At 57.8% G+C, this 23,316-nt stretch overlaps 1 protein-coding gene across 4 annotated transcripts; it reads right to left on the bottom strand.

The window, feature by feature from the left end:
• Positions 1-4,402: 4,402 nt before the first annotated feature.
• MLXIPL (MLX interacting protein like) lies at positions 4,403-22,690 on the bottom strand. 4 transcript variants are annotated; one of them, XM_036825135.1, is made up of 17 exons: positions 22,370-22,690; positions 18,440-18,546; positions 14,140-14,222; positions 13,886-13,975; positions 13,544-13,588; positions 12,826-13,027; positions 12,621-12,701; positions 9,464-9,633; positions 7,625-8,153; positions 7,331-7,398; positions 7,105-7,255; positions 6,836-6,948; positions 6,626-6,745; positions 6,334-6,461; positions 6,130-6,253; positions 5,411-5,540; positions 4,403-5,124 (listed from the first exon to the last, which is right to left on the bottom strand). In XM_036825135.1, exons 1-17 carry the CDS (start codon positions 22,666-22,668, stop codon positions 5,006-5,008), a joined length of 2,559 nt encoding a protein of 852 aa, XP_036681030.1. In that variant the 5' UTR covers positions 22,669-22,690; the 3' UTR covers positions 4,403-5,005. The 4 variants fall into 4 exon arrangements, with proteins under 4 accessions (XP_036681030.1, XP_036681031.1, XP_036681029.1 ...); XM_036825136.1 differs by having other exon boundaries at positions 7,105-7,252; XM_036825134.1 differs by having other exon boundaries at positions 7,105-7,398.
• Positions 22,691-23,316: the final 626 nt, after the last annotated feature.

The raw sequence follows: 23,316 nt of genomic DNA, 5'->3' as shown, positions 1-23,316 counted from the left end.
ATCTTCTCACATTCCCACCCCACAGATTAGGGGACTGATGCTCTAGGAGATGCTCATTAAGTGATTTTCCAGAGGTGACACAGATAAAGAGTGAACCTGGGAACACATGCAGGTCTGTGACTCCAGTCTATCGATGTGGGGGACAAGCAAGAGTAGGGCTACGGCTCAGTTGAGACTACCAGATTCTTTTACATTGTAAGTTCAGTTGATCTTTATAGTGGTCTTTAAGACAAGTGAGGCCATGAAATAACTTTAACCAAACCAAAAAACAAAACACACAACTAGGCTCAGGTCAAGTAGCTTACCCAAGGTCAACAAGGAAGCCAGGGATAGAACCCAGAGTCAAACTGGGGTCTGCTACACTCCAAGATCCTTATCCTTCCCACCTTGCCACTGGGCTGTGGTAAGGGCCTTGCTCTTATCCTCAAGTTCCTACAGCCCAGCTGGAATCCAAGGCTAACACTCAGAAGGACGTTAGTAATGACAGAAGAGGGGAAAACTGGGCAGGTCAGGGAGGGAGATCTGCCGATGGATTTTGAGGGGCAGTGAGATTCAGCTGTACCTTCAGGGGTGGGCATTTAGACAGGGGAGACAGAGGGTAAAAGGGAATTCTAGGAGGGAAAGGAAAGCATGAGCAAAGGTGTGGCTGGAGGGATAGCAGGGCTCAGTCGCAAAGCACCTTGACCATCTGCTAGAAACCTGGCCTCATCAGAGGCAAGCAAGAGCCAGAGGAGCAATGGAAGCACAACTTCAATTTGCAATTGAAGATTCACCTTGCATTGATTGGAGCCTCTCTACCTCTGGCCTCTGTGTTAGGTAAAACGATACATTTCCTCATTGTTTAAGCAGTGGTTCTCAAAGTGTGGGCCCCGGACCAGCATCATTAGAAATGCAAATTCTTAGACTTCATCCCATATCTGCTGAGTCGGACATTCTGGAGGTGGAGGCCTGGCAATCTGTATTTTAACAAGCTTGCTAAGTGATTCTGATGTACGCTAAAGTGTAAGAACCACTGCTTTAAACTAACTTGAGCCCCAGATGTAGGTTATTTGCAGCTCAAAGCCTCCATTACAGTGGTTCTTAACCTTGAATGCATATTGGAATCACCTTTAAAAATGCTTATGTCTAATTCCCACAGACAGGGATTCTGATTTAATTGGCCTAGACTAGACCTGCTCAAGAAGATTTTTAAAAGGCCCAACTTATTCAAATGTACTTTTAAGTTTGAGTTGTAGCTGTAAGGGATACGAGAGGCTAATGTAAGAGTCTATGTAAAAGTGATATTCTGGACTTCCCTGGTGGCATGGTGGTTAAGAATCCACCTGCCAATGTAGGGGACACGGGTTCGAGCCCTAGTCTGAGAAGATCCCACATGCCGCAGAGCAACTAAGCCCATGTGCTACAACTACTGAGCCCGCATGCCGCAACTACTGAAGCCCGCCCACCTAGAGCCTGTGCTCCGCAACAAGAGAAGCCACCAGATGAGAAGCCTGCACACTGCAACAAGAGTAGCCCCCGTTCACCGCAACTAGAGAAAGCCCGCGCGCAGCAATGAAGACCCAATGCAACCAAAAAAACAAACAAAAAAACAAAAACAAAAACAAAAACAAAAAAAAACAAAAACAAAAACAAAAAACAAACAGAAAAACAAAACCAAAAAAAGTGATATTCTGTCAGACCAGGGCGGTGGCCATGCGTATGGATGCTTATGAAGTCAACTTGAGACAAGAGGGAAGGGAGCAGGGCACAACCATTAAAAGGATGACATAGCCATTGAGGATACAACAAAAACTGCTTAGAACCAACTAGACCCAAGATGGCGGAAGATTTAACTTCCAGTAGACCTTGAGCCTCACTATATGCTCATTGTAACACGTTAGCATATACTAAATGACACACTCACAGGCACCATGACAGTTCCAAGGCCAACCATAAAAGGCCAAAATGTGGGCAGTGGTCCAATTCCTGGAAATCTCTGCCCCTTTCCCAAAATAGTTGGAATAAACCTCCCACTCGTTAGCCTATAAAGTTACCCAGCCCATAAAACTAACCACCCATATTTCGGGGTGCTCTCATTTTCTGAGACGACCCCATGCCCTGGGGCTGCTCTTGCCTTCTGAGACAGACTACATTCTGCCTATGGAATGTGTACCTCTCTCAATAAACCTGTTTTCACTTTACTATGGCTTGCTCTTGAATTCTTTCCTGGGTGAAGCCAAGGACCCTCACTTGGTGACCCATCCCAGGGACTCACCTGAGACCTGGGACATGACCATTCTCTCCTGCCCCATTTTCCTGCAACAAACTGGCCAGGCCTCGGTAACACACCACAGGGCAGTGGGGTATAGGCAAGAGCCAAAGATGACTGTTTCCTGTTGGCACAAGTGTCTGGATGGTGGTACCCTTCCTGGGCATGGGGAGCATGGAAAGGTTCAGGTTGGAGGGGGAAGAATGTGAGCTATAGTCTTGGAAATGATGAGTTCTATTTTGGCTCCTTCAAGGTTAAGGGAGCTGTGGAACATTCAGAGGGGGAGGTCAGGGTGGCAGTCAGATACGTGGTTGTGTCCCTCTGGGGAGAGGGCAGCGCAGATACAGAATAGGGAGATCTCAGCAGAGAGGCTGAAGGGGATGGCAGTGTCCAGGGCTTGCCGTAGAGTGAGAAGAGCAGTGGGCCGAGGAAGGGATGGGTGGGAGCAGAGGCTCCCACAGCAGGGACTGGGGAGGCACTGCCAGGGAGGAGGAGAGCCTGGTGAGAATTCTGGATCTGCAGGGAAAGAGTGATTCAAGAAGGAGGTCTGAAGGCCCAGGAGCACTGCGAAGTGGTTGTTGGATTTGGCAATAAGGGAGCCAAGTGACCTTGGAGAGAGCAGGGTCTGTGCAGGGGTGAGGCTGGGGTGGAAGCGGGGGAGGGAGGAGGAGCCCAAAGGCAGGGGGCTGGGGGCAGACGGGAGGGGAAGGAGAGAAGGCAGGTGTAGACGACTCTCTTAAGAAAAGGTGGCCTCTAGAGGGGGACACAGGGTCAAGGGGATGTCTTACGGGGACCTTCCTGGCAGGATGAGTGGGTGAAAACAGCAGAACACAAACTGCCAGGAATTTACCTTTCAGAGAACCTCTTCAAGACTTTGTCTGCAGCAGCAAATACCACCTAAAGGCTGGGTACATCTGTCACCTGCACAGTAAAAAGTGGCTAAAAGCAGTAACTCTGAAGTAAGACAGTCTGGGTGGGTACCTCAAAAACTGTGCAAACTTGGGCTAGTTAACCTCTCTATGTCTCAATTTTTCATCTGTAAAGTGGGGACAATAGTAATCGTTACGATAACTCTTCCATTGCGTTATATGCCAGGCACTGTAGTAAGTGCTTTATGTATATTTACTCTTCAATCCTCACCGCAGGCCTATAGAGGTAGGTGTGGAGAGGATTAAGTGGGTGAATATACACAAAGTGCCTAGAATCGTGCTTGGCACATGGTAAACACTAGATGACGGTGCAGTTACTCATGTTATCGTTATTATTGTTCTACATGACTGAGGGAAAGTCAAAGACCCCAGAAGACGGGCTCCTGTTTCTAGCCTGCAAACGTCTCCACAAACGTCTCCAGAGGTTTCCAAGCACGTGAGAGGGCTCAGACTCGCCAGGCCTGAATGTAAGCTCCACGACGAGAGGGGTGCAGCAGTGAACAGATTTCCCAGGGCCAAGACCATAGCTTGGTCCGTGGTAGGCCCTCAGGAAATATTTGTTAAATGAATCAATGAAAGGGAATTCTCCAGTGGTCCAGTGGTTAGGACTTGGCAGTTTCACTGCAGGGGGCACGGGTTCAATTCCTGGTCGGGGAACTAAGATCCCACAAGCTGAGCAGTGCAGCCAAAAAAGAAAATTAAAAAAAGGATCAATAAAAGGATCGACGAAGTATTGGGGCCATTTACCCCAACTTCCCATCCGCAGTATCAGTTCCTTCTAAGACATCCCGACCTGGTGGTCACCCACCCTCTGCTTGCACATCTCACACAGTGAGGCCGTCACTACCTCCTAAGGCAACGTTCTCCTTCTGGATGGTTCGGATGGAAGGCCCTGCCACTTCCACTCTGGGGTGCCGGCTCTGCCCTCCTCCAACATGGAAGGTGGTGAGCCTCTCTGAACCTACCCCCCTGGCCATAGAGGATTTCCAGGCTGAGTGTCTGTCATCTCTCCCTTGACTCCCTGTGGCCTATTCACAACTCAGCCCCCAGAGGGATCCTGTTAAGAAGCTCTGTCTGATCTTCTTTCACCTCCACTCAAAACCCTCCAGGAGCTTCCAGCTCAGAGGACAAGCCAAGGTCCCTTCTTGGCCAGCGAGGCCCTCTATAAGGCCACCTCCCACTGCAAACCGTTCTCTTTCCATCCCAGAGCGAGAAACTCTCACAGTCCCTGACAGTTTCTGTTTTTATTGGTCAAGAATTCTTTACAAAATCCACACACACTCATCCACACACATACCAGGTGCCTCCCCTGGCTTGGCCACCCCCTGCCCTGCTCCCTCCTGGGATCAGACCTTCCTGGCCTCACGCAGGGATGCCATCCTGCAGCCCCTCCAGGCTACCAGTGGAGGAGCAGAGAGAAGGAACCTCCTTTTCTCCTTCCCGGCTTAGAAACAGAGGCCTGTGCCTGACCTGTGGGGGGACCAGGTGGGAGTGACAAGGAAGCATCGTCCCCTTCCCTCTTTCAAACTCCCTGAGTTGCCAGCTTAGGCCCCCAAGTGCCACAGCTGCTAAAGCCTTGGGATCCTCTTCTACTTGAAGCTTCCCCGTCCCCATTTTGCAGACTGGAAAATGGAGGTCCAAAGAGGGAGGATGAGCTCCCCAGGTCACAGCGTTGTCGCTATAGTAGAGCAGGGACTGGAACTCAGTTCTTCCTGGCTCCCAGGAGATCAGAAGAAACCCTGCTTGACAGCCGGACCCGGAGCAGGAGGGGCGTGCCCAGGGAGAGCAGCCCCAGGGCAGCTGAGTGAGCAGCACGGTCCGGCCAGCACTATAAAGATTTGCCAAGGGTGCCCTCTGTGACTGCCCGTGTGGCTTGCTCGGGTATACAGTCCGGGTCCGTCAGGATACTGGTAGATGTACTCAGCTGGCGTAGGGAGTTCAGAACAGCTGGGAAAAGAGAGAGAGAGAGGGAGAGACACTTTCTGGGGTCAGGGCCCTACCCTTGGATGCTGAAGACAAAGGGATCGGGGGAGGTACTAGTTAGCAAGACTGTCAGTCAGCCCCTCCTAGGACCTCTGTCTGCAGGTGTCCTGGTGGCCCATCTGGGGGCATGGTGGGGATGGACAAAACCCTAGGCTACAGTGAAGACAGGCTGGACCTGGGGTCTGAGTAGGGTGGAACCCCCTGCCCTGAGGCTTGGACACTCTGCTGAGCAGGCAGGTGGCTCACGTACTTGGTCGGAGAGCAGGCAGGGAGCAGTACTGGTCCAGCCAGGCCAGTGAGGTCTGGCGGAGGCTCTGCAGGCTTGCCGTAGACACCATCCCATTGAAGGACTCGAACAGAGGCCGGATGAGGATGCTGAACTGGACCCGGGTCAAGGAGCAGTTCTGTCATCCAGCTGGTACCCCCACCCATTTCACATGTAGCCCTGACAGCTGGCCACTGTCCAGCCTTGAACCCTGAGGACTCCTACTGTAGCCGCCCTCCCATACACTAAGGCCCTCCCAGCTCTCTGGCTCTCAGGCCCTTTCCCCAGCTCCTCCAGGACCTTCCTTCTGGGCTGGACTATCCCCGATCCCTGGGCTTCCTGCCCTGGCTCAGTCAAGGGCTTGACCAGGTAAGGGAGTGAGAGATTCTATGTCTTCCCACGGGCCCACCCCGGTCATGTTACTCCAAGTACGGGTTCTCCCAAACTGCCCCTGGGACTTTCTGAGGGCAGGGCTGTGGTCCCCTCACCCAGGGGGCTCCCCCTCAGTTTCCCTCTGCTCCCAGCCCACCACTGGGTAATGCTGCTGGCCAAGATGCCAGGGGCCTTGAAGGAGGGGGTAGAATCGGAGCCCTTTCCTCTGGGAGCAGCTCTGAGACCCTGCCTGGCCCGGGGAGCGGAGCCTGCGTCGGGCCCAGCCTGGTCCAGCTGCAGCGCTCACCCCGCCACTGGCCAAGTGAGGATACTACCCAGAACTTCCAGTTATGCAGCGTGCGGGTCCGGACATAGTCATCGAACATGTCTCGCATTTGGTCGAACCGCTGGTGTGTGATGGGCACTCCCGTAGCAGGCAGCTGCTGCTGGCACAGGCTGGGGGCACGGGGCAGGTCAGGGCGGGGAGTCAGGCCGCAGGCCCCCTGGCCCAGCGCCTGCAGGTCCCCCCCACCCACTTGATGGCGGCATTGAGCTCCTCGATCTGGTCCCGGAGCTGCTGGGCTTCCTCCTGCTTGGCGGCTCGCTCCTGCTGCAGCATGGCGATGTACTCGGCCGTCTTCTGCAGCGTGGTGGCTTTGCTCATCTACGGCAGCACCGTACGGCTGGGCTCAGGGACTGGGGGTCCCCCACCCTGGGCCCCACTGAGGCACTGGGATGGGAGGAGGCAACCGGGTGTGTGGAGGGCCCTGGGGTGTTCCACAGTGGGGCCCTGCGGCTCGGGGGTGCCAGCCTGGGCTGGAGGCTCACCTTGAGGTTGGGCTGGGTGCTGAGCGTGCTCACCAACCCGTGCAGAGTGTCAAACCCCAGCTTGATGTTGAAGCGCCGCTTCTGCTCCGCAGAGATGTGTGTGATGCGCCGGGTTTCGGTCTGAGGGGGCAGAAAGTGGGGTGAGCCTAGGAGGGGGCGTGGGAGGGCCTGGGGGGAGCAAACAGACCTTAGGGTGAGAAATGGTGCCACCTTGTTGTCCGGATGGCCCCGGATTAGGACGTGTTGAGGGGAAGAGATGCACACGCTCAGAGTCCCCGGGCCCGGCAGGGAGTTGAGCTCCCCGGACAGCCGCCGCTCACCACCTGTGTCAGAGACAGACAGACCCACAGACAGACCAACACAGGGGAGAGGGTCCCATTGCCCTGTCCCTCTCATCCTGGACCCAGATGTAGTCCCCCCTTCTTCCTTCCCCTCCCTCCCTCCCGCAGAGTTCCCCAATCCCTGCAACCCCTTTTTACCGCTGGGTGCTGGGGGCGAGAGCCGCTCCGCTTTGGGGACAATCAGGGGCCTGGGAGGGGCCAATGTGGCTGGACCCGGAGGTGGTCGGGGCGGTGTAGGGGCCGGGGTCGGGGGAAAGAAGGTGCAGGGGAACTCGGGGACTATCTCCTGCTGGGGTGGAGAAGGGCAGAGAGTCGGGGTGAAGCCCCGGGGTTCACCGCCACCTCCCAGTGCCCGCCATCTTACCGGGGACCCTGGGGACCGGAGGAGGGCGCTGGACACAAGCGCTGGTTCCAGGGCTTGCTCAGGCTTGGCTGTGCACAGACAGAACTGTGAGGGCTGCTGGGGCCCCCATCCCATCATCTCCCAAGACCCCGTCCCTCCGCTCCTCACAGCCCACACCGCTTTTGGGATCAGGGCCCAGGTCCCTCATTCCTTGCCACCCTGCTCTCCGGCTGAGCCTGCCCCTTAGCCTTCACCCTCTAATCCCACAGGCTCCCCGCTCCCGCATCTGGTCTCCATGTCCCCTTCCCAGCTCACCTGCTGTGAGCAGCTGTGCGAGGCAGGGATTGTTGCCCCCAGCAGTGGCAGGGGCCAAGGTGGGGGGGCTGGGCCTCCGCCCCCTGGGGGACTGGGTAGGGGGCTTGCCTCTGGGCCGCGTGCCTTGGGGCACGGTGAAGTGAGGCCCGAACGGGGGCTCCGAATACCCCGAGGGTAGAAGGTCTATGGGGAAGGGGGCGGGGGCCGGGCCTGGACCCAGCGGGGGGGTGGGTGCGAAGGCCGTGGGAGCAGACGGTGGGGACACTCCCGGGGCAGGAGGGACAGGAGGGAAAGAGAATCTGGGAGAGAAGAGAGGCTCTTCCTGTAGCATAGCAGGCAGCGGAGGCACCGGAGGGAAAGGGGGTGGGGCACAGGGCCCCAGGCCGAGCCCCTTGGCAGGGCTGGGGTATTGGAGGAGGGGTGGGCGTGCGGGAGTGGGTGGGAGCTTGGGCTTGGGGTCTTCAGGAAGGAGGAGATCAGAGCTCAGGAAGGCACTGGAGTCCAGAGGGCCAGGGCAGCTGCTCCGAGCCTGGTTGGGGGACAGAGAGCAGGGGAGAGAGCTAGCCTTTTTGAGGCCTCCCAGGCAGCCTCTTGCCCTGGCTGAGCTCTGGACTGGGCACTGGGAGAGTTGGGAGAAATGGTCCCTGGCCTCAGACACACACCCCAGGAAAATTATAATCTAATGAGGGGAAAGAGGGGAACCCATTTATGCACAAATTAGGCATGAGAAAGAGCGTCAATCTTCCTGCCTGCCCATTCATTCACCAAATAACTTACCAACCCATCCATCCATCCATCCATCCATCCATATGCCATCCATCCATCCTCCATCCATTCACCTACCTATGTATTCTCTCATCTATGAGCTAGCTCATCTACCTATATTTCTACCAGCCTACCAGGTATTAACCCATTCACCAATCCATCCAACCACCTATACTTCCTTCACTCACCCACCAACCCATCCATAGTCCGTCCATCTATCCACCATCTGTATATTCACCAGCCACACATCCATCCACCAGCCCATTTACTGATCCACCAAACTACTTACTCATTTACAAATTCATCCACCAGCCCATCCATCGAACCAACCACTCACCTACCTATATATATACCAACCATGTAAGCATCTACCCCCATCTACAACCCAGCAATCTATTCTCCAACACACCCATCCATCCACACACTCATCCGTTCACTCACTTGCTCAATCATCGGGCAACCATTTACCCAGTGCTGTTAATGTGCTTGAACTGTGCTAAGTATGAGAAGATGCAGTGGTGAGTAAAGCATAGCCCTTCCAGCAAGGAGCTCACAGTCTAGTCAAGGAGAGAGACCTCTTAAACAATGAACTACGCTAGTGCCTGAGAAGTCTGATAACGGAGGGAAAAGGTAACTAACTACCCTAGCATCATGGGGACAACATCTGAAGTGGGCCTGGGAGTTCCTGAACCAAAATGATAGAGTCACTGCTTCCTAAATGCACATGCTCAGCTTCGGCCTCCATGCTTCCGTTCCTGCTTCTCCTCCCCTCTACTGGTCTCTTCTTCTGCCCAAACCCAAGTCATTCACTAAGGCCCAGAACTCCCCCCTCTTCCAGGAAGTCTTCCACAAGCAGCCCAGCTTCACGCTCCTCTGTCCTCAGGCTCCCCCCTCAACCATCTTGTCAGTTCTGCTTCACGAGGGTCTTTCCTCCCCAGCTGAACGGTGCCCTCCTGGAGGGCACAGATGGGGTCTTTCTCCCCCTCCAGTCTCTCTCGATGGACTGAGCATACTCAGGAAGTACCCTGAATACCTCCGGGGTGTGGGCAGGTGAGCTGGGCAGGGTGAGCTCACCTGCAGGCGGTTATGTCCCGAGAGGTGGGTCATGCCCGAGCAGGCAGAGGGCACCTCTGAGCCCAGGATCCCACTGCTGAGGACAGGGTCAGCCATGGGGCCGAAGCTGGGGGGCTCCAGGAAGCTTGAAGTTGTAGGCGTCTGTGGGGGGCGGTAGTTGGTGAAGAAATCTGTAATTCAGACACACAGGTGGCAGCTGTCAGGGCTAAGGCCGCGGCTGGAAGCAGCGGGCTGGCCCTGTCCCCAGGCTGGGCTGGCAGTGGGGTGGGGGCCAGCAAGGGAGGGGGGGCCTTCCACAGAAGATTGTGAAACTGGGAGAGTCTCTGTCTCACTTAGGGGAAGCCACAGCAGAGGCTCTGGTGGGACGGGCCTGAGTGGGAGACAGCAGGGGGATGTGCGGGGATGTCAGTGGGACACCCCAGGAAGCAGCCCTCCCACCGAGCCCCAAAACTGGCTCCTGAGGCCCCCCTTCCCCACCCCCGGCCTGGGAATCCCAGGCCTTGTCTGCTCCTGTTATCAGCTCTGGTGGGGACATGGCGGGGTGGGGTGGTACTAGAGACTACCAGAGAGGGAAAGGGTGGGGTCCAAGGGGAGGAGGTCTAGGATGGGGAAGGGCATCGTGGTGTCAGGAGTTCACGGAGTGAGTTAGGGGTGAGAGGTGTCAGAAGGTCAGTGGGTCTGGGACAATTTGGGTTTGTTGGAAGGTCAATGGATAGGGCTACAAGGACAGAGCTCAGGAGTGTGGGTGAAGGGGCTAAGGGGGGTCTCAGAGCAGGGGTCAGAGGGTGGGCTCAGAGCGGGAGCAGGGGTGAGGGGGTGCTGGAAGGCCTGGAAGAGCTGGCGGGGAGTGGGGCAGCCAGATTGTTTGAGGTGCGGGTTGTGTAAGCCCCGGGCTATTCTGGTTTTGGGAAGCAGCTGCCTGCGGCCTAACCACATCCCGGGCCTGGGCGCCGCCCGCCCGCCCGCTCCCTTCCGGGCACCTTTCTCTGACCCTGAGCAGCCTCCTGTCTGCACCAGCTCCCAAGGCCTCCTGGTCTGGTCAGACACGACCCCACTGGCCTTGGATGGACCCCAGCCCCCTGGCCAAGACAGGTGGTCAGGCCTTTCCCCCCGGGGGCCCCCTTGGAGGAAACTCAGGAGTGGGATAAGCCTGCATCAAACCTCGAGCCTGACTGGGTCTCATTTGTGCATCTCATGTGACTGGGGGCCCGTGTGTTGCTGGGTGGCCGGCTCTGCATGTGTCAGTCTCACTAGCACCAGTCTGTCTGCCTCCCTGTGTGTCGGTCCCGCTGTCTGGAGCTCTGTCTGAGTCCGTGTGCACCTGCCCTGGTGTGAGGTGCTCAGTGTGTACACGTCTGCCCTGTGCCCACCTCTGTGTGTGTCTGTGTGTCTTTCTCGGCCACAAGGTCAGAAGGGATCTTCTTGCTGTCCTCCTGCCTCCCTTCAACAGAAGGACTGGGTGGTAGAGGGTGAGTGGCCGCCTATCCTCCACCCCAGGCCCCCAGGGACCATGGGCCTCATCACGTAGCCCCAGGATGCTCAGGGCCGCAGAGCAGCAAGCCCAGCACAGCCTGAGTCACCATGTCCCCTTACCACGGCGTGTCCCCACCCCACGTTGGCAGAAGGCACTTCCTAGTCCCAGCCACCCACGGAGCCCTCCCAACCTGTCCCCCCCACTGACCTGCCATCCCCTGGCTGAGCCCCTCTCCCGCCCCATGGTTCCCTGAGTGGCCCTCACCCAGCCTCTCCCTGCTCCCTGAGCCCCCTCCACCAAGCCCCCTCCCTCCAGAGAGCTATGGCCCCCCCACTAGGTTTCCTCTCAAGTGAGGAGCTCTTGGGGACCAAGCGGCAGCCCTGACGGCCCTGGTGCTCCCTGCCCTCCCAGTTCACGGGGCGCTTAAGGGGGCCACACTAGCCCCCTCCCCTGTGTGACCCGCACCCCCTACCGTAGGTTGCCCTCTCTGGCCCCCACTCTGGCAGCCACCCTGTGCTGAAAGAAGTCGCTTCCCAGCCCCGGTCGGTCAGGTTTTGCCCAGAGCCCGGGTTTTGGGGGGAGCGGCTGGGCTCCTACCTGCGGCAGGGGTCTGTGTGCCCAGACGGGGCTGCTGCCCTCCCAGGCTGGTCTGCTCCCAGGGCACTGCCATCAACGCTGCTGTCCCCGCAGCCCCCAGCCCCCACCCAGGCAGGGATGGGGGTGGTTCCTCATTCCCTCGTCCCCGCCCCATAGGCCTCCACCTCTTAACTGACAGGCCCAGGACCCTGCCAGTCAGGAAGGAGTGGAGGGGTCACCCAATCCAAGCCTTTATCCCAGGAACCCCCTTTCTGCGCCCGAGGCCTCGGCTGAGACAGGCTGAGCCTCCATGTCTGACCCCCAGCACGGCTCCGGAGTCCCCTAAGTGTGTGCCTATCAGGAGCAGTCTCCAAGGTCTACAGCTAAGTGAAGAAAGCAATGCGGGAAACACACTGCTACAGAGACAAAAAAGAGACATTTGTCCGCATGTGCTATATAGACATGGTATCTCTGGTGGGACACGAGAAACCAGCGACTGGTGGCCCTGGGGTTCAGGAGAGGGAGCCAGGGCAAAGGATTACTTTAAAGAATGCTTTATAAGATATGATTCCTGGGATTTTCTTAAAAATAACATAGGAGGGGAGAATTGGGTGAGGTCTAGGTGAAATAAGAATGGCCAGGAGTTGATAAATGTTGACGCTGATGAGGATTCCATGAGGGTCAGTGAACTACTCTCTCTCCCTACCTGTGTGTATGCTTGAAATGTTCTTTAATAAATAGTTTTTTAATGAATTATATAAATACTAATAAATAGACCCAAACAAAGGAGAGCCATCAAAGTCCCTCTCTCCCCTGAGAGAGTCCCAGCATCTACTGCTCTCCTGGGAACTCCCCAGAGCCTGCTGCTTCAATGCTCCTGGTCCCCTGTCCCCTGCTAGGTACCCTGGCTGGCTTGCTCTCACCTGAGGCCACACCACCTGCATCCCAAGGCCAGACAAAGGGAGACCAGGAAGATCCCTCAGAAATCACCCAGATCATCCGCCCTCCCAGAGGGGCCTGGGACTGGCCTGAGGTCTCAAGTGTACTGGGGCTTTCCTCCCACTGACCCTGACCATCCACTCACCCAGGGGGAGGGGCCTGCCCCACCTGAGATCTCCATGAAGTCATCCAGGCTGGGCTGCAGAGGCGTCAGGTCCGGCTGGATCATGTCAGCGTTGCCGACATAGGCTGGAGGGGGCAGTGGTGGTGTCAGCAGCATCGGGCAGGGCGGAGTGGGGGCACCCATGCCTGGCCATCCTCCCTTGGCTGCCTGGATCCCCTCAGGCCTCCCTTTCCTGGCGCAGCCCCTCACCGTCCTCGGGGGGCAGCTGCAGGGGTGTAGGGCCGGGCTGAGTCATGGTGAAGAGTGTGTCGGAGATGTCGGACAGAAAGCAATCGAGATCCAGAAGCTGCCGCCCGCCGGTCTCCTCCTCTGGGCCCGCCAGCAGGACGGGCACCACGCTGGTGAAAAGCTGCTCGCGCCATCGCTCCGGTGGTTGCCACCCCCCTTCCACCTGAGGAGACAGAGCTGTCAGCAGCCCCGGGCGGGCTCCACTGCCCGACTCCTTGCCCGTCTGGAGGCACAGGGGTCTCCCACTGCCCCCTGCCTGGGGGATGAGGTGGGCAGCCATCCAGAGGGCCTCTCTGCAGAGGGCCTTTCCGTTTGCTGCCTGAAAGGCTAGGGTTACCCCACTGGCCTCCAACAACTCCTCCCAGGAGAGAGGCTGGGATGGCCTGCTGAAGAGATGAGGGTCCCTTCCTGCCCCTACACTTTTCCCTACCTGGGTCCCCAGTTCTTAGAGCCCTCTGTTCCCCCATGCTTCCCCACCACTTGCTTAGTGAACCAGAAGGCTTGGGGTCTTCCCACCACTGCGCTCCAGTGCTGCCCTTCCCAAGAGGAGAAAAGCTCAATTAATCAACCAGAGGACAGCGGCCACACCCACTCCACTCACGTCCCACCCTCACCCCACCGCCACTGCCTCGCCCACCCAGAGGGAAGCGTCCATTCTCTGGGTCCAGGGAGCACCCACCTGCTTTGGGGCCAGGAGATCCCCTTCCCTGCTGGACTTACGGAGCTGCAGGAACACACAAAGGTGGACACTGGATCCCTTTCCGCTCCTCCATCGCTCCCCGCCAAGGCCTCCCGTACTCACTAGCTCCCCCAGATCAACCGGATCCCTCACTTCCCCTCGGAAGCTCTTTGGCCCTGGGAGGTAAGGAGGTTGCGAGGAGGCCCTGTGGCCACTGGGTGGCGCTGTCGGCCTGGGTCTTAATGGAGGACAGGGTCGGGGTTGGGTTGGGGGGAAGCCCTCCGGGGCTCTTGCAAGAGAGGCCGTGGCCAGAAGTCGCAGGGGAAAGGGCCCCCCACTGACCCGCTTCTTGTAGTAGATGCGCCACTTATGGTACTCGCGCATCACCACCTCGATGCGCCGCTTCCAATAATTCCCCTCCAAGACGACGGCCTGAGGAGGGCCGGATAGGGGACTCAGTGCGAGGGGTGGCACTGACCCCACCCCTCACCCAGTCTCCCTCTGGGCCAGCCCCTCCCGCTCAGCATGAGGAGTGATGGGCAGGAGGGGCCTGGCTTGGTGAGGCGGCAGGTGGTTGGTCCCGTGGTCTCAGCTACCTCCGGTTTCCGGTGCTCATCAGCCTCAGGCCCCTGCAGGGGGGTCACGAAGCCACACACGGGGCTTTTCCTCCGCTCCACATCTGAGAGAAGGGCGCCAGGTCAGGGGTGTCCAGCTCCCTCATCTCCCACTCCAAGGGGACTGGGACTCAAGTGCCACACTATGAAATCCTGCCTGGCCTTCCATGCTCTGATTAAGTGCCACCTCCTCCAGGAAGCCTTGCTGCCTGCTCTAGCTCTCCCAGATCTCCTTCTTCTACGCGACCCTGTAAAACAAACCTCCCACACCCCATCTGCCCCCTTGGGAGCCTGGTAGGTGTGCAGGCAATGCTTGCTGAATGGGATTGTTGGGCCACACAAAGTTAATTGCCCCAAGAAGGTCCTGGTCAGGCTGGCGGGCTAGAGGTCCAGAGCCCTGGTCCCCTGCTTCAGGATGCCCAATTCCATCTCAGAGAACCACCGCTGGCCCACTTCAGGCCACCTGCCTGAGCCCTTTCTCTGCTTCCTCCACTCCCATCCCTGTCTTCGACCCTGATCTCTCTCCAGGCTCCTTTTTGGCCTATAAACAAATTCCAGGCTCTCCTTTACCTCTCAAACCTTCCCCTTCCTTTGCTTCCCAACAAGCTAAATTTCTTCCCATCACCCCTTTGCTTTCCTCCCAGACTCTGGCAGACCTGTCACTCACCACATCCACCTCTGCCCTCCCAGCTGCATTGTCACCTCTGGTACCTCAGCATCTGCCCGCACACCCACCCCGCTGGCCCAGCTCCTGAGCTCAAGGCTCTGGCCCTCCCCAGTCCCGTCCTCCGAGACCTTGGCTGCAGGGCACCCTCCTCCTCCCTAAGCCCCGGGAACCTCCCCTCTGTTCTCCTACCTCCCTGACCACTTTTCACTGGCCCTTCTGCCAGGCCCACTCCCCCTAACCTCTCTCATCCTGCTCCTTTCCAGTTTCAGACCCATCTTCCAGCTGCCTGGGGAACCTCTACTAGGATGTCTCAAAACATCACTCTCAGATGTTTGGAAACTTCCCTCCCAAGCCCAAGCCTCCTCTGGACTGCCAACAATGCCTCCCAGTCTCCCAGCTCCCCACCGTCTCCCAGTGTCCCCATCTAATCCATGGACTAACCCTCTCAATCCCAAGGGTGTGTGGCATTTCCTCCACCGTCCCCTCCCCTCCATATTCTCACTGTTCCCCCCGGTCTGGTGTCATTTCTCGCCTAGACCTCCCTGACTCCAGCCTCACGCCCTCCAGCCCATCTTCTTGCTGCGGCCAAGTCAATTCTTCCTAAAGGGCAGTACAGGCCTAAACCCCTCCATGGCTCCCTGAACCTCCAGGATAACGCCCACACGCCTTAGCTTGGCTTCCAAGCCCTCCGGGACTGGCCCCACTGCTTCTCCTGCCTTTCCATCGCCTTCATATGCCCCACCTTGAAGCCAGACCCTAACCCACCACCCCCTGCTCAACAGCCCTCTGGTTTTATTCTACGTGGAATCCCCTTCCCTTCCCTCTGCCTCATCACGTCTGCCCTCCCATCAGGATAGCCTAGGGCTGCCCCTGTTCTAGGAAGCCTTCCCTTTTCTGAAACCCCATGGTCCCATGTGCCTCACTTTCCACCCTGCCTTGGCCATTTCTCTACATGCTGGCCTCTCCGTTGGGAGTGAAGGCAGAAGCTGTGCCCTTTAGCCCCAAATCCTTACATCTGGCACAGAGCTTGGCACAAAGCAGTCCTTCAAGACCCTGGGGCTCCCCACGCAGTGACTTTTCCTGGCAGTCCTGACAAAGAGGAATTTAGGGGTGTCCGTGGGGCTCATACTGCCTCAGCCCACAGCAAAGTTCCTCTGGGACAATTGACACAGAGGAGGGGGGACCACCTGAACATGAAATTTATTGGGACCTTCAGCATCACTTACAAAGTTCTGTCCTAAAGGACGTTCTCCAAGACTATTCCTATGGGATTGGGGGTAGGGGTTATCCTGGTTGTGAACATAGCTTGGACAGAAAACAAAGGGATGGGCCCTTGGCTGCGTGGACTCCTGGGGGTTAGAGCAAGGAGGATCTCGGAGTATCTGTTCCTGGCTTCCTAGTTGAGGATATGAGCACCAGGAAAGACTGGGCTTGCCCAGGGCCCCCAGAGAGTCAGCGCTGAGCAGGCCTGGTCAGGCTCTGCCCTCCCCCACTTGGCAACCCTGTGCTCTGGACAGAAGGGCAGGGATCACGTGGCTTCCTAGGGCTGGGACATGCTTTATTTAACAATGATAAGTTCATCCATTCATGCAGCCTCCTAGGCCCTTGCACCTATGCTGGGACAGATGCTGGGACAGGGGATCCATGAATGAATCGGGGATGAATCACCCAGCTTAGTGGGAGAGACAAGGAAAGCACACACATCACATGAGCTAAAGCAAGGTGGAGAGTCAGCTCATGAGAGGTGCTCTGGGATATCAGAGGAAATCAAGATGACTTGGGGGTGTGGAAAAGGAAGGGCTCTTGGAGGCCAGGAGCCTGCTGAAAGGGCGGGGGTGTGAGGGGGGGCGCCAGGCAGCCCTCCAGCAATCCCACTCCTCCCCCTTTCCTGAAGCCCCCCTTCAAACCTTCCGTGTTCAGGGAGGAGGAGTCCTGACATTTGTTAGAGGCCTGCTGTTGCTATTATCACAATAATAGTAATAAATCCCAGCAGCTCACCTTCAGGGAGCCCTTGTGTGTTTCAGGCCCTGTGCTGAGATACGGACCATCTACCTCGCTGAAAACTCACAGCAAACCTCAGCAATAGGATCTATTATGATTCCCACTTTACAGATGAGCAAGCACCAACTGGGGGAGGCTAGGGACTTTCCCAAGGTCACACAGCTAGGGTGTGCTAGAACTTGACTCAACCCCCCTCTGACTTAGAACTTGGGGTCCTTCCATCAACTTGTGCCACAAGCTGGGTGAGGACCCCTGGGTGGCATCAGAAATTTCTTCTGCAGAGAGAAGGGTCTGCACCCCATCCAGCTTTGAGGGGAAAGGGTAGAGGGTGAAAACTCAGGGTGGGAGAGTTAGAGACACCTTCTCCCCCTGGCCTAGCAGCTTCCTGGTTTAGGCAGGGCCCGTCCTTAACATTCTCAGGCGAGGGCTGGAAGCCAGCCAGCCGGGAGCAGTGGAAGAAGCGCTGGGCTGAGTTGGAGAGCCCTGAACTCACAGCCAGTCATACATAGCTCTGCTCCTTTTATGCTCAGTGACCCTGCGTAAGTCACTTGCCTTCTGGGTCTCACTTGCTCGTCCATAAAATGGGGATAATAAAACCTATCTCCCAGGGTTGCTAGGAAGCCTTAAATAAGATGATTTAGGAAAGTGCCGGGCACATAGATGAATAGAAACCAAAAACAAACAAAACAAAAGAAACCACTTCTTTTCTCTGCTTGAATGGAATCCAGTGGGGCCACTACAGAGAATACCACGTGTGGTCCCTCCTACGCTGTGTGTTCCCAACTCAGCGCAGCCTTTGATCCTACAGGAGGACCTTACTGAGCTGGACAAGGTCCAGCACAGGACAAGGTACAGCACAGGTCTCTCAGCCTCTGCTACCCTGCCATGGGGCATAGGTGGGTTTTGTATCCCCAAATGAATGACTGTGACCTCCTCAAGGGTACATCGGATTCAACCATCATTTATTAAGCACCAACTTTGTGCCAGCCCTGTTCATACCCATTATCCCCACGCCAGCCATCAAAGTTAGGACTCTTGGCCTCATTTTATAGATGAAAAAATGGGTTCAGAGAGGTTAGACAACTTGCCTGCAGTCACACAGCCAGCAAGGGGCAGAGACAGGGTGGGAAACCAGCTCTAGGTGACTCCAAGACCAGAGTCCCTTCCACATGGCCTCTCTGGGCCCTCTCCCCCCCAATCTCCATGGTGGGGAACCTAAGGACGTCAACGGAAGGCTGGTGGAGACCCACCAGGATCTGAGTTTCCCCTTTGCAAAGTGGTGCGATTGGCCCGGATAGTATTGAACGCCTCTTTCTACCCTGGCACTTGAGGCACCTGACTACACTAATGGGATGCAGAATGGGCCTTGAACTGTTCCCCAAATCTCAGCTCACTTTAGGACTTCCGAAGGGTGACCCCTGCTGTGTCCAACTTCACAGTGGAGAGCGCCCTTTGGGACACATCCCCCAAGACCCTCTGGGTTTAGAAGCTGTTGAGGGGTCCTGATGCTGGGGACCTGGCCTCCCCCAAAGCTCTCTGTGGCTGCTGGCCCTGAGGGTTTCCGGGGCAGCCCCTTCGTCAGCCCTCCTGCTGGGGCCTGTGGTGCCCACTCACACTGGATATACCAGGCCCTCCAGATGGCGTTGTTGAGGCGGATCTTGTCCCGGCACAGCAGCTTGAGGCCTTTGAAATTCTTCCACTTGGGAGAAACCAGCTTGCCACTGTCAGAGGGAGAGGGCTGGGTCAGGGGGGGCGTGGAGAAAGGGGATGGTAGGAGGGGGCTGTCTCCACTTTCTTCCCGTGCATGAGGCACTCATCTATGGTGGGCAACTTGAGGGACACCCCTCCCAAATCCTGCCCCTCACTCTAATCTGCCTGAAATGCCTACCCTGAGAGGCAGACCTTTAAAATACTCTCCAGGTCCCCACTTGGGGCCTCTGTGTTCTTTGGTGAGACCTGCTGAAATCTGTTTATCAGCTCAGGTGTCAGAAAGACAATGCCCATTGGCCTCACAGGCATCTATGTCATAGGCTGGCTAAGGAGGGTTTTCGCCTGTTTCTTACTTAAGGAAACTGATGGTCAAGAAACGAAGGGGACATGCCCAAGGTCACGTGACATGATGGAGACTCACTCAGGACCTGTGGCTTTTTCTCCACCAGTCTCACTGGCCCCCTTAGGCCTAGGGGATGGGTAAGGTTTGTCTGAGTAGAGATGGAGCCTCTTCACCAGAGGCAGCCTCCAAGCAGCCAGCCACCGCCTTTTCACTGCCCTTCTGGTGTCTGCCCAGCCCAGAATCCCAGGATGGCAATCTGGACTGACCTGGAAGGTGCGCCCCTTCCCAGGGGTGTGCGCAAGACAATAGCCACCAGGGCCCGCCCAAAGGAAGGCAGCTAGGATGGTGGAGTGATGGGCAGGGGGCACCTTGACCCTAACCCTGACCCCTGACTCTAACCCTAGTAGTCAATCAAATCCATGAGACGGAAGGGCTCTACCAGGTGAGGGGCTTGACTCTCAGTGTCCTGTTGGGCACAGGCCAAGTCTGCCACGGGAAGCTGACCTAGGAGGCCAAGATGTTCAGGGTCTTAGACCCCTGCTGGTCCCTCCCTCTTCCCTCCCCCCTTGCTCCTCATGGTTCACAAGCTGGGGTTATGCATGAGTCCCCTCTGGCCCAGCTTCTCCAACCCTTGCTCACATGGAAGGCTGAGGCCCCAAGGCTTAGTCTTTCAGAACGCCAGGCCTGCTCTCTCCGGGGCCCTCTCCCAGTTCCTGGGGGTGAGGGGCAGGTGGGTGGCAGTCTGGCTCCTGCAGCTCCTTGAGTGCATGGGTCACTGGGTCTCCTCTACTCTCTGGTCTCCAAGCTCCTGTGTTTGCTTTGGGGTTGGGGGGGACTGCTACCCTCAGGCACAACAGGCCTCATTACCCAAATAGAGTACATGGCCCAAGCACCCAGGCCCGCTGGCTGGCCCCTTTCCCTCCTAAGTCAGATAAACACCATCTGTCTAGTAGGGAGACATGGAGTAGGGGCACTCTGATACCTCCTGGGCCAGCTTCTTCTGTGGCACCTGGGGGGACTCCTGAGTTTGTTGCCCCAGCCTGTATCCCAGCAACCTCCCAGCCCACTCTGATCACCCAGCACCCTACCCCCAGCCTGCCTGCCCTCCCTCCTCCATTTCCCTGCTGAGGCTACAGCGTTTGTGGCCAGGCAGGGCTGGGGGAGGTGAGACAGTGACATCCACGCCCAGGAGGAAAGAATTTGGTCTGTGCTGGGCCTGTTGGCTGGGAGGGGAGGAGAGGGGCCCAGCCTGGAGCCAAAAGCCTGTGACCAGGGTTCAAGGGATTCTTATTGACCAACAGAAATTCTGGGAATCTTGGGGATGGAATGGGGAAAACTCAGAACACCCCCCCCTCCCCCACCCACACACACATATCTACCTTGTGGAAATTTCCCTGGAAATTTCCTTAGAGTCCTGCTTGCTCCCCCTCACTCCTGAGGCCATTCTTTCCATAGCTAGCCAGCTCTGACCATGAACAAGTGTTTTCTTGGAACTTCCAGAACCTGCCTCCCTGAGGGTTCCACCCGCAGAACCATGGGACACGGACCCCCTCCCAGTGGAGCAGTCGTCTCTCTGCCCATGCAGCCCCGCTGAGGGTGAAAGCTGGCCAGACGTCTGCAGGCTGTCCTCCGGGTCAAGCTGGCCAGTTCTTCCTGGCACCTCTGGACTCCTTGCCTTGCTGTCCCTGCCCATCTCCTTACTCTCTTGGGATACCCCGGCTTCCACAATCCTCTCCCCTCCAAGGAACCCCCACAATTAGGGGTCTTTAAGGGCTAAAACACTGTCCCAGTCTGAGCCTCAGTTTTTTCCTCTATGGGGGAACTCAAAGACTCCTCTGATACCGAGCCACTACCATCCCTGGCACTTAGGACCCCACCGGGGCGGGCCACAGAGGTTGAATATTCTGGGTGTTTAGGGAGGAAGCCCAGCCCTCTCTACCCCAGCTGCCCCTGAATGGGGTCACATCAGCTTCCAGTCAGCCTCCTAGTGTGGGCGGTTCTTGGAGTGTGCTCTGCCCCCTGCCTTGCCATTTCCCCTGAACCTCCTCCCCTTTTGGTCACTGTGGTCTGGGACAGGGGCGTGAGCCAGTCCAGGCAGAGCAGTGTGTAATGTAAAGCAGAAAGCTTAAGTTGGGAATGGATGGGAAAAGGGGGACCCTGGGGGAGTCTGGGGAGCAGGGGTGCCCGAATCTGGTGTACCATGACCTTAGATGCCCTGTCCCAGGAGGTCCCCTGATGTCCGAGGAGGGGAGGGAGGAAAGGGCCGGGAATTTGAACTTTCCACACAGGTCTGGTGCTCTGGATGATCAGATTGCAACACGACCTGGGCCCGGGGCCAGAGCCTGTGGGCCAAGGTTACAAAGCATCCAGCCAATGCAGTCGAGGCTGGGTGCCACAGTGGGGGGTGGGCAACACTCCCCAGCAATCCCCACCGCAGCTCTCGATCCCAGTCAGAGCAAGTGCGGGTCTGTGGCCAGCGGTTCTCAGAAGAGGAGGAGGCGCCGCAGAGGAAGAGGAATATTTACACAGAGAAAAGATCAAGGCTGGCCGATCCCCCTTTCTCCCCTACGGTTCTCGGTTGATAATTTATCCTGGTCCCTCCGCTCCGGGGAACTTTGCTCTCCGGGGCACTGAGCCAGGACCCCGGTTCGCGCCCTCCCCTGGGACACAGGCGTGGAGCTGGGGCCGGGCGCGGCCGGCGTGCTCTGCAACGCGCCAAGCAGGGGTCCCAGGCAACATGAGGCGCTCAGCCTCGCGTGGCGGCCCGGGTGGGCGAGGCCAGGCCTCCCGGGGACCAGCCCCGCGCGGCCTGCAACACCCCCTGCCGGACCACGGTTGGGGAACTAAGAGCTGCGCCCCTCTGGGCCGGCCGGGGCACCCTCCTCCCGCCACCCTCGACCTAGCAGGTCAAGAACAGGTGTCCCGGCAATTGAGGGGTGCAGGGTGGACGAGAGACTGGGTTTCAGTCGACGTTGGCTATAAATTGGGACAACCATGGGCGCGAGGTGTATCGCGAGGGTGCAAGAATAGAGCGGGCCTGGGCGGGGGCTGCCGCGTTGGGAGCGGAAGGCCGCAGGTTGTCCGGTGGAGTGGCCCCCGGAGTGGAGGGTGGGGATGTTAGGATGGCCTAGGGTCCTGGGAGCGCAAGGGATGCCCTGAGGGCATTCTTTGGGGGCAGAGGGGTCGGGACGGGGGAGAGAGGCCCGCGGTGGGCCTACGGAGGTCGAGGTGGAGAGCAGGAGATCCCAGCCTTAGGGAAGGGGTCTTGGTGGTGAGGAATGGGAACCAGGAGGCGCGCAAGCATGTCGGGGCCAGTGGGCTGTGCCAGGGTCAGAGGACGCTCCCGGCTGGGGAGAGGAGGGTATCCAGGATGTGGCTGGAGTCTCTGAGAGCAGCCGGGACCAAGGCTGGGGGCCGGGTGGGGTGTCCGGGGCCCCAGCGCGCGGTCCCGCCATGGAGGGCCGAGGCCGTCGGCCCCGAAGCCCCCTCACCTGTAGGCCAGGCTCATGCACTCGAAGAGGCGGGTGAGTGTGGGGTCGATGCTGCGCGGCCCGAAGTCGGCGAGCCCCAGGGGTCCCTCCTGGTCGCGCCGCCGGGTCAGCGAGTCGCTGTGCGGCGATGACACCATGAAGTGACCGCTGTGGATGACCTGCGAGCGGAGTAGCCCGCCTGCGCTGCGCCGGGTACTTGGGTCCTCCGAGTCTGTGTCTGAGTCCGAATCCGGGCTGGGGACGACCCGCGGGCCCTGCAAGCCCGCGACCAGACCCGCCAGCGCTCCGGCCGTGGCCATAGCCGCCGCCGCCTCGCCTGGGGCTAGGTGCAGCTGCCCGCGCAGCCCTTGGGGCCAGGCCGGCTCATTAGCATAGCCCCGCCCTCCAACCCCGATAGGTCGCTCGAGGGGGCGGAGCCTCGTGGCGTGCGGGAGTGGACGGGGCTGGCTTAAATTAGCATAATCAATGCTCCAGGTGTGAGAACGCTGGCCTGGAGCTCCCGCGGGTCTAGAGTTTGGAAGAGGAGGAGGTCCCTATCTCCCCTCCCGTCTTTCCTTAGGGAGAGGGCCCTCCCTAAGTGGCCCTTTTGGGATCCTTGTCACAGTGGATTTCCCTTATGTGCCCGTCTGACTTCTCCCCTGGCCTCCAGGCCCTGAGGCAGAACTGTGTCCTAGAATATCTGAGCCCCCATGCTGGGCACCCAGGGACTTGGGGAACGCACTGTGGAGATAGGAGTAGGAAGCAGGGCCGCCTCTCCCTTGGCGCCTCCTAGCTTCAGGGGCCCTGGCTTAAGCAGACACCTGAATTGATCCTGCTCTGCCACTAATTCCATGAATGACCCTGGGCAAGTCTCTGTCTTACTGGGGATCTGTCTCTCTGTAAAATGGGGAATTTGGGGCTTCCCTGGTGGCGCAGTGGTTGAGAATCTGCCTGCCAATGCAGGGGAC

This window comes from Balaenoptera musculus, chromosome 15, assembly GCF_009873245.2.
Source record: "Balaenoptera musculus isolate JJ_BM4_2016_0621 chromosome 15, mBalMus1.pri.v3, whole genome shotgun sequence".
NCBI classification, from domain to species: domain Eukaryota; kingdom Metazoa; phylum Chordata; class Mammalia; order Artiodactyla; family Balaenopteridae; genus Balaenoptera; species Balaenoptera musculus.
This window is presented reverse-complemented; position numbering and strand designations above follow the sequence as displayed.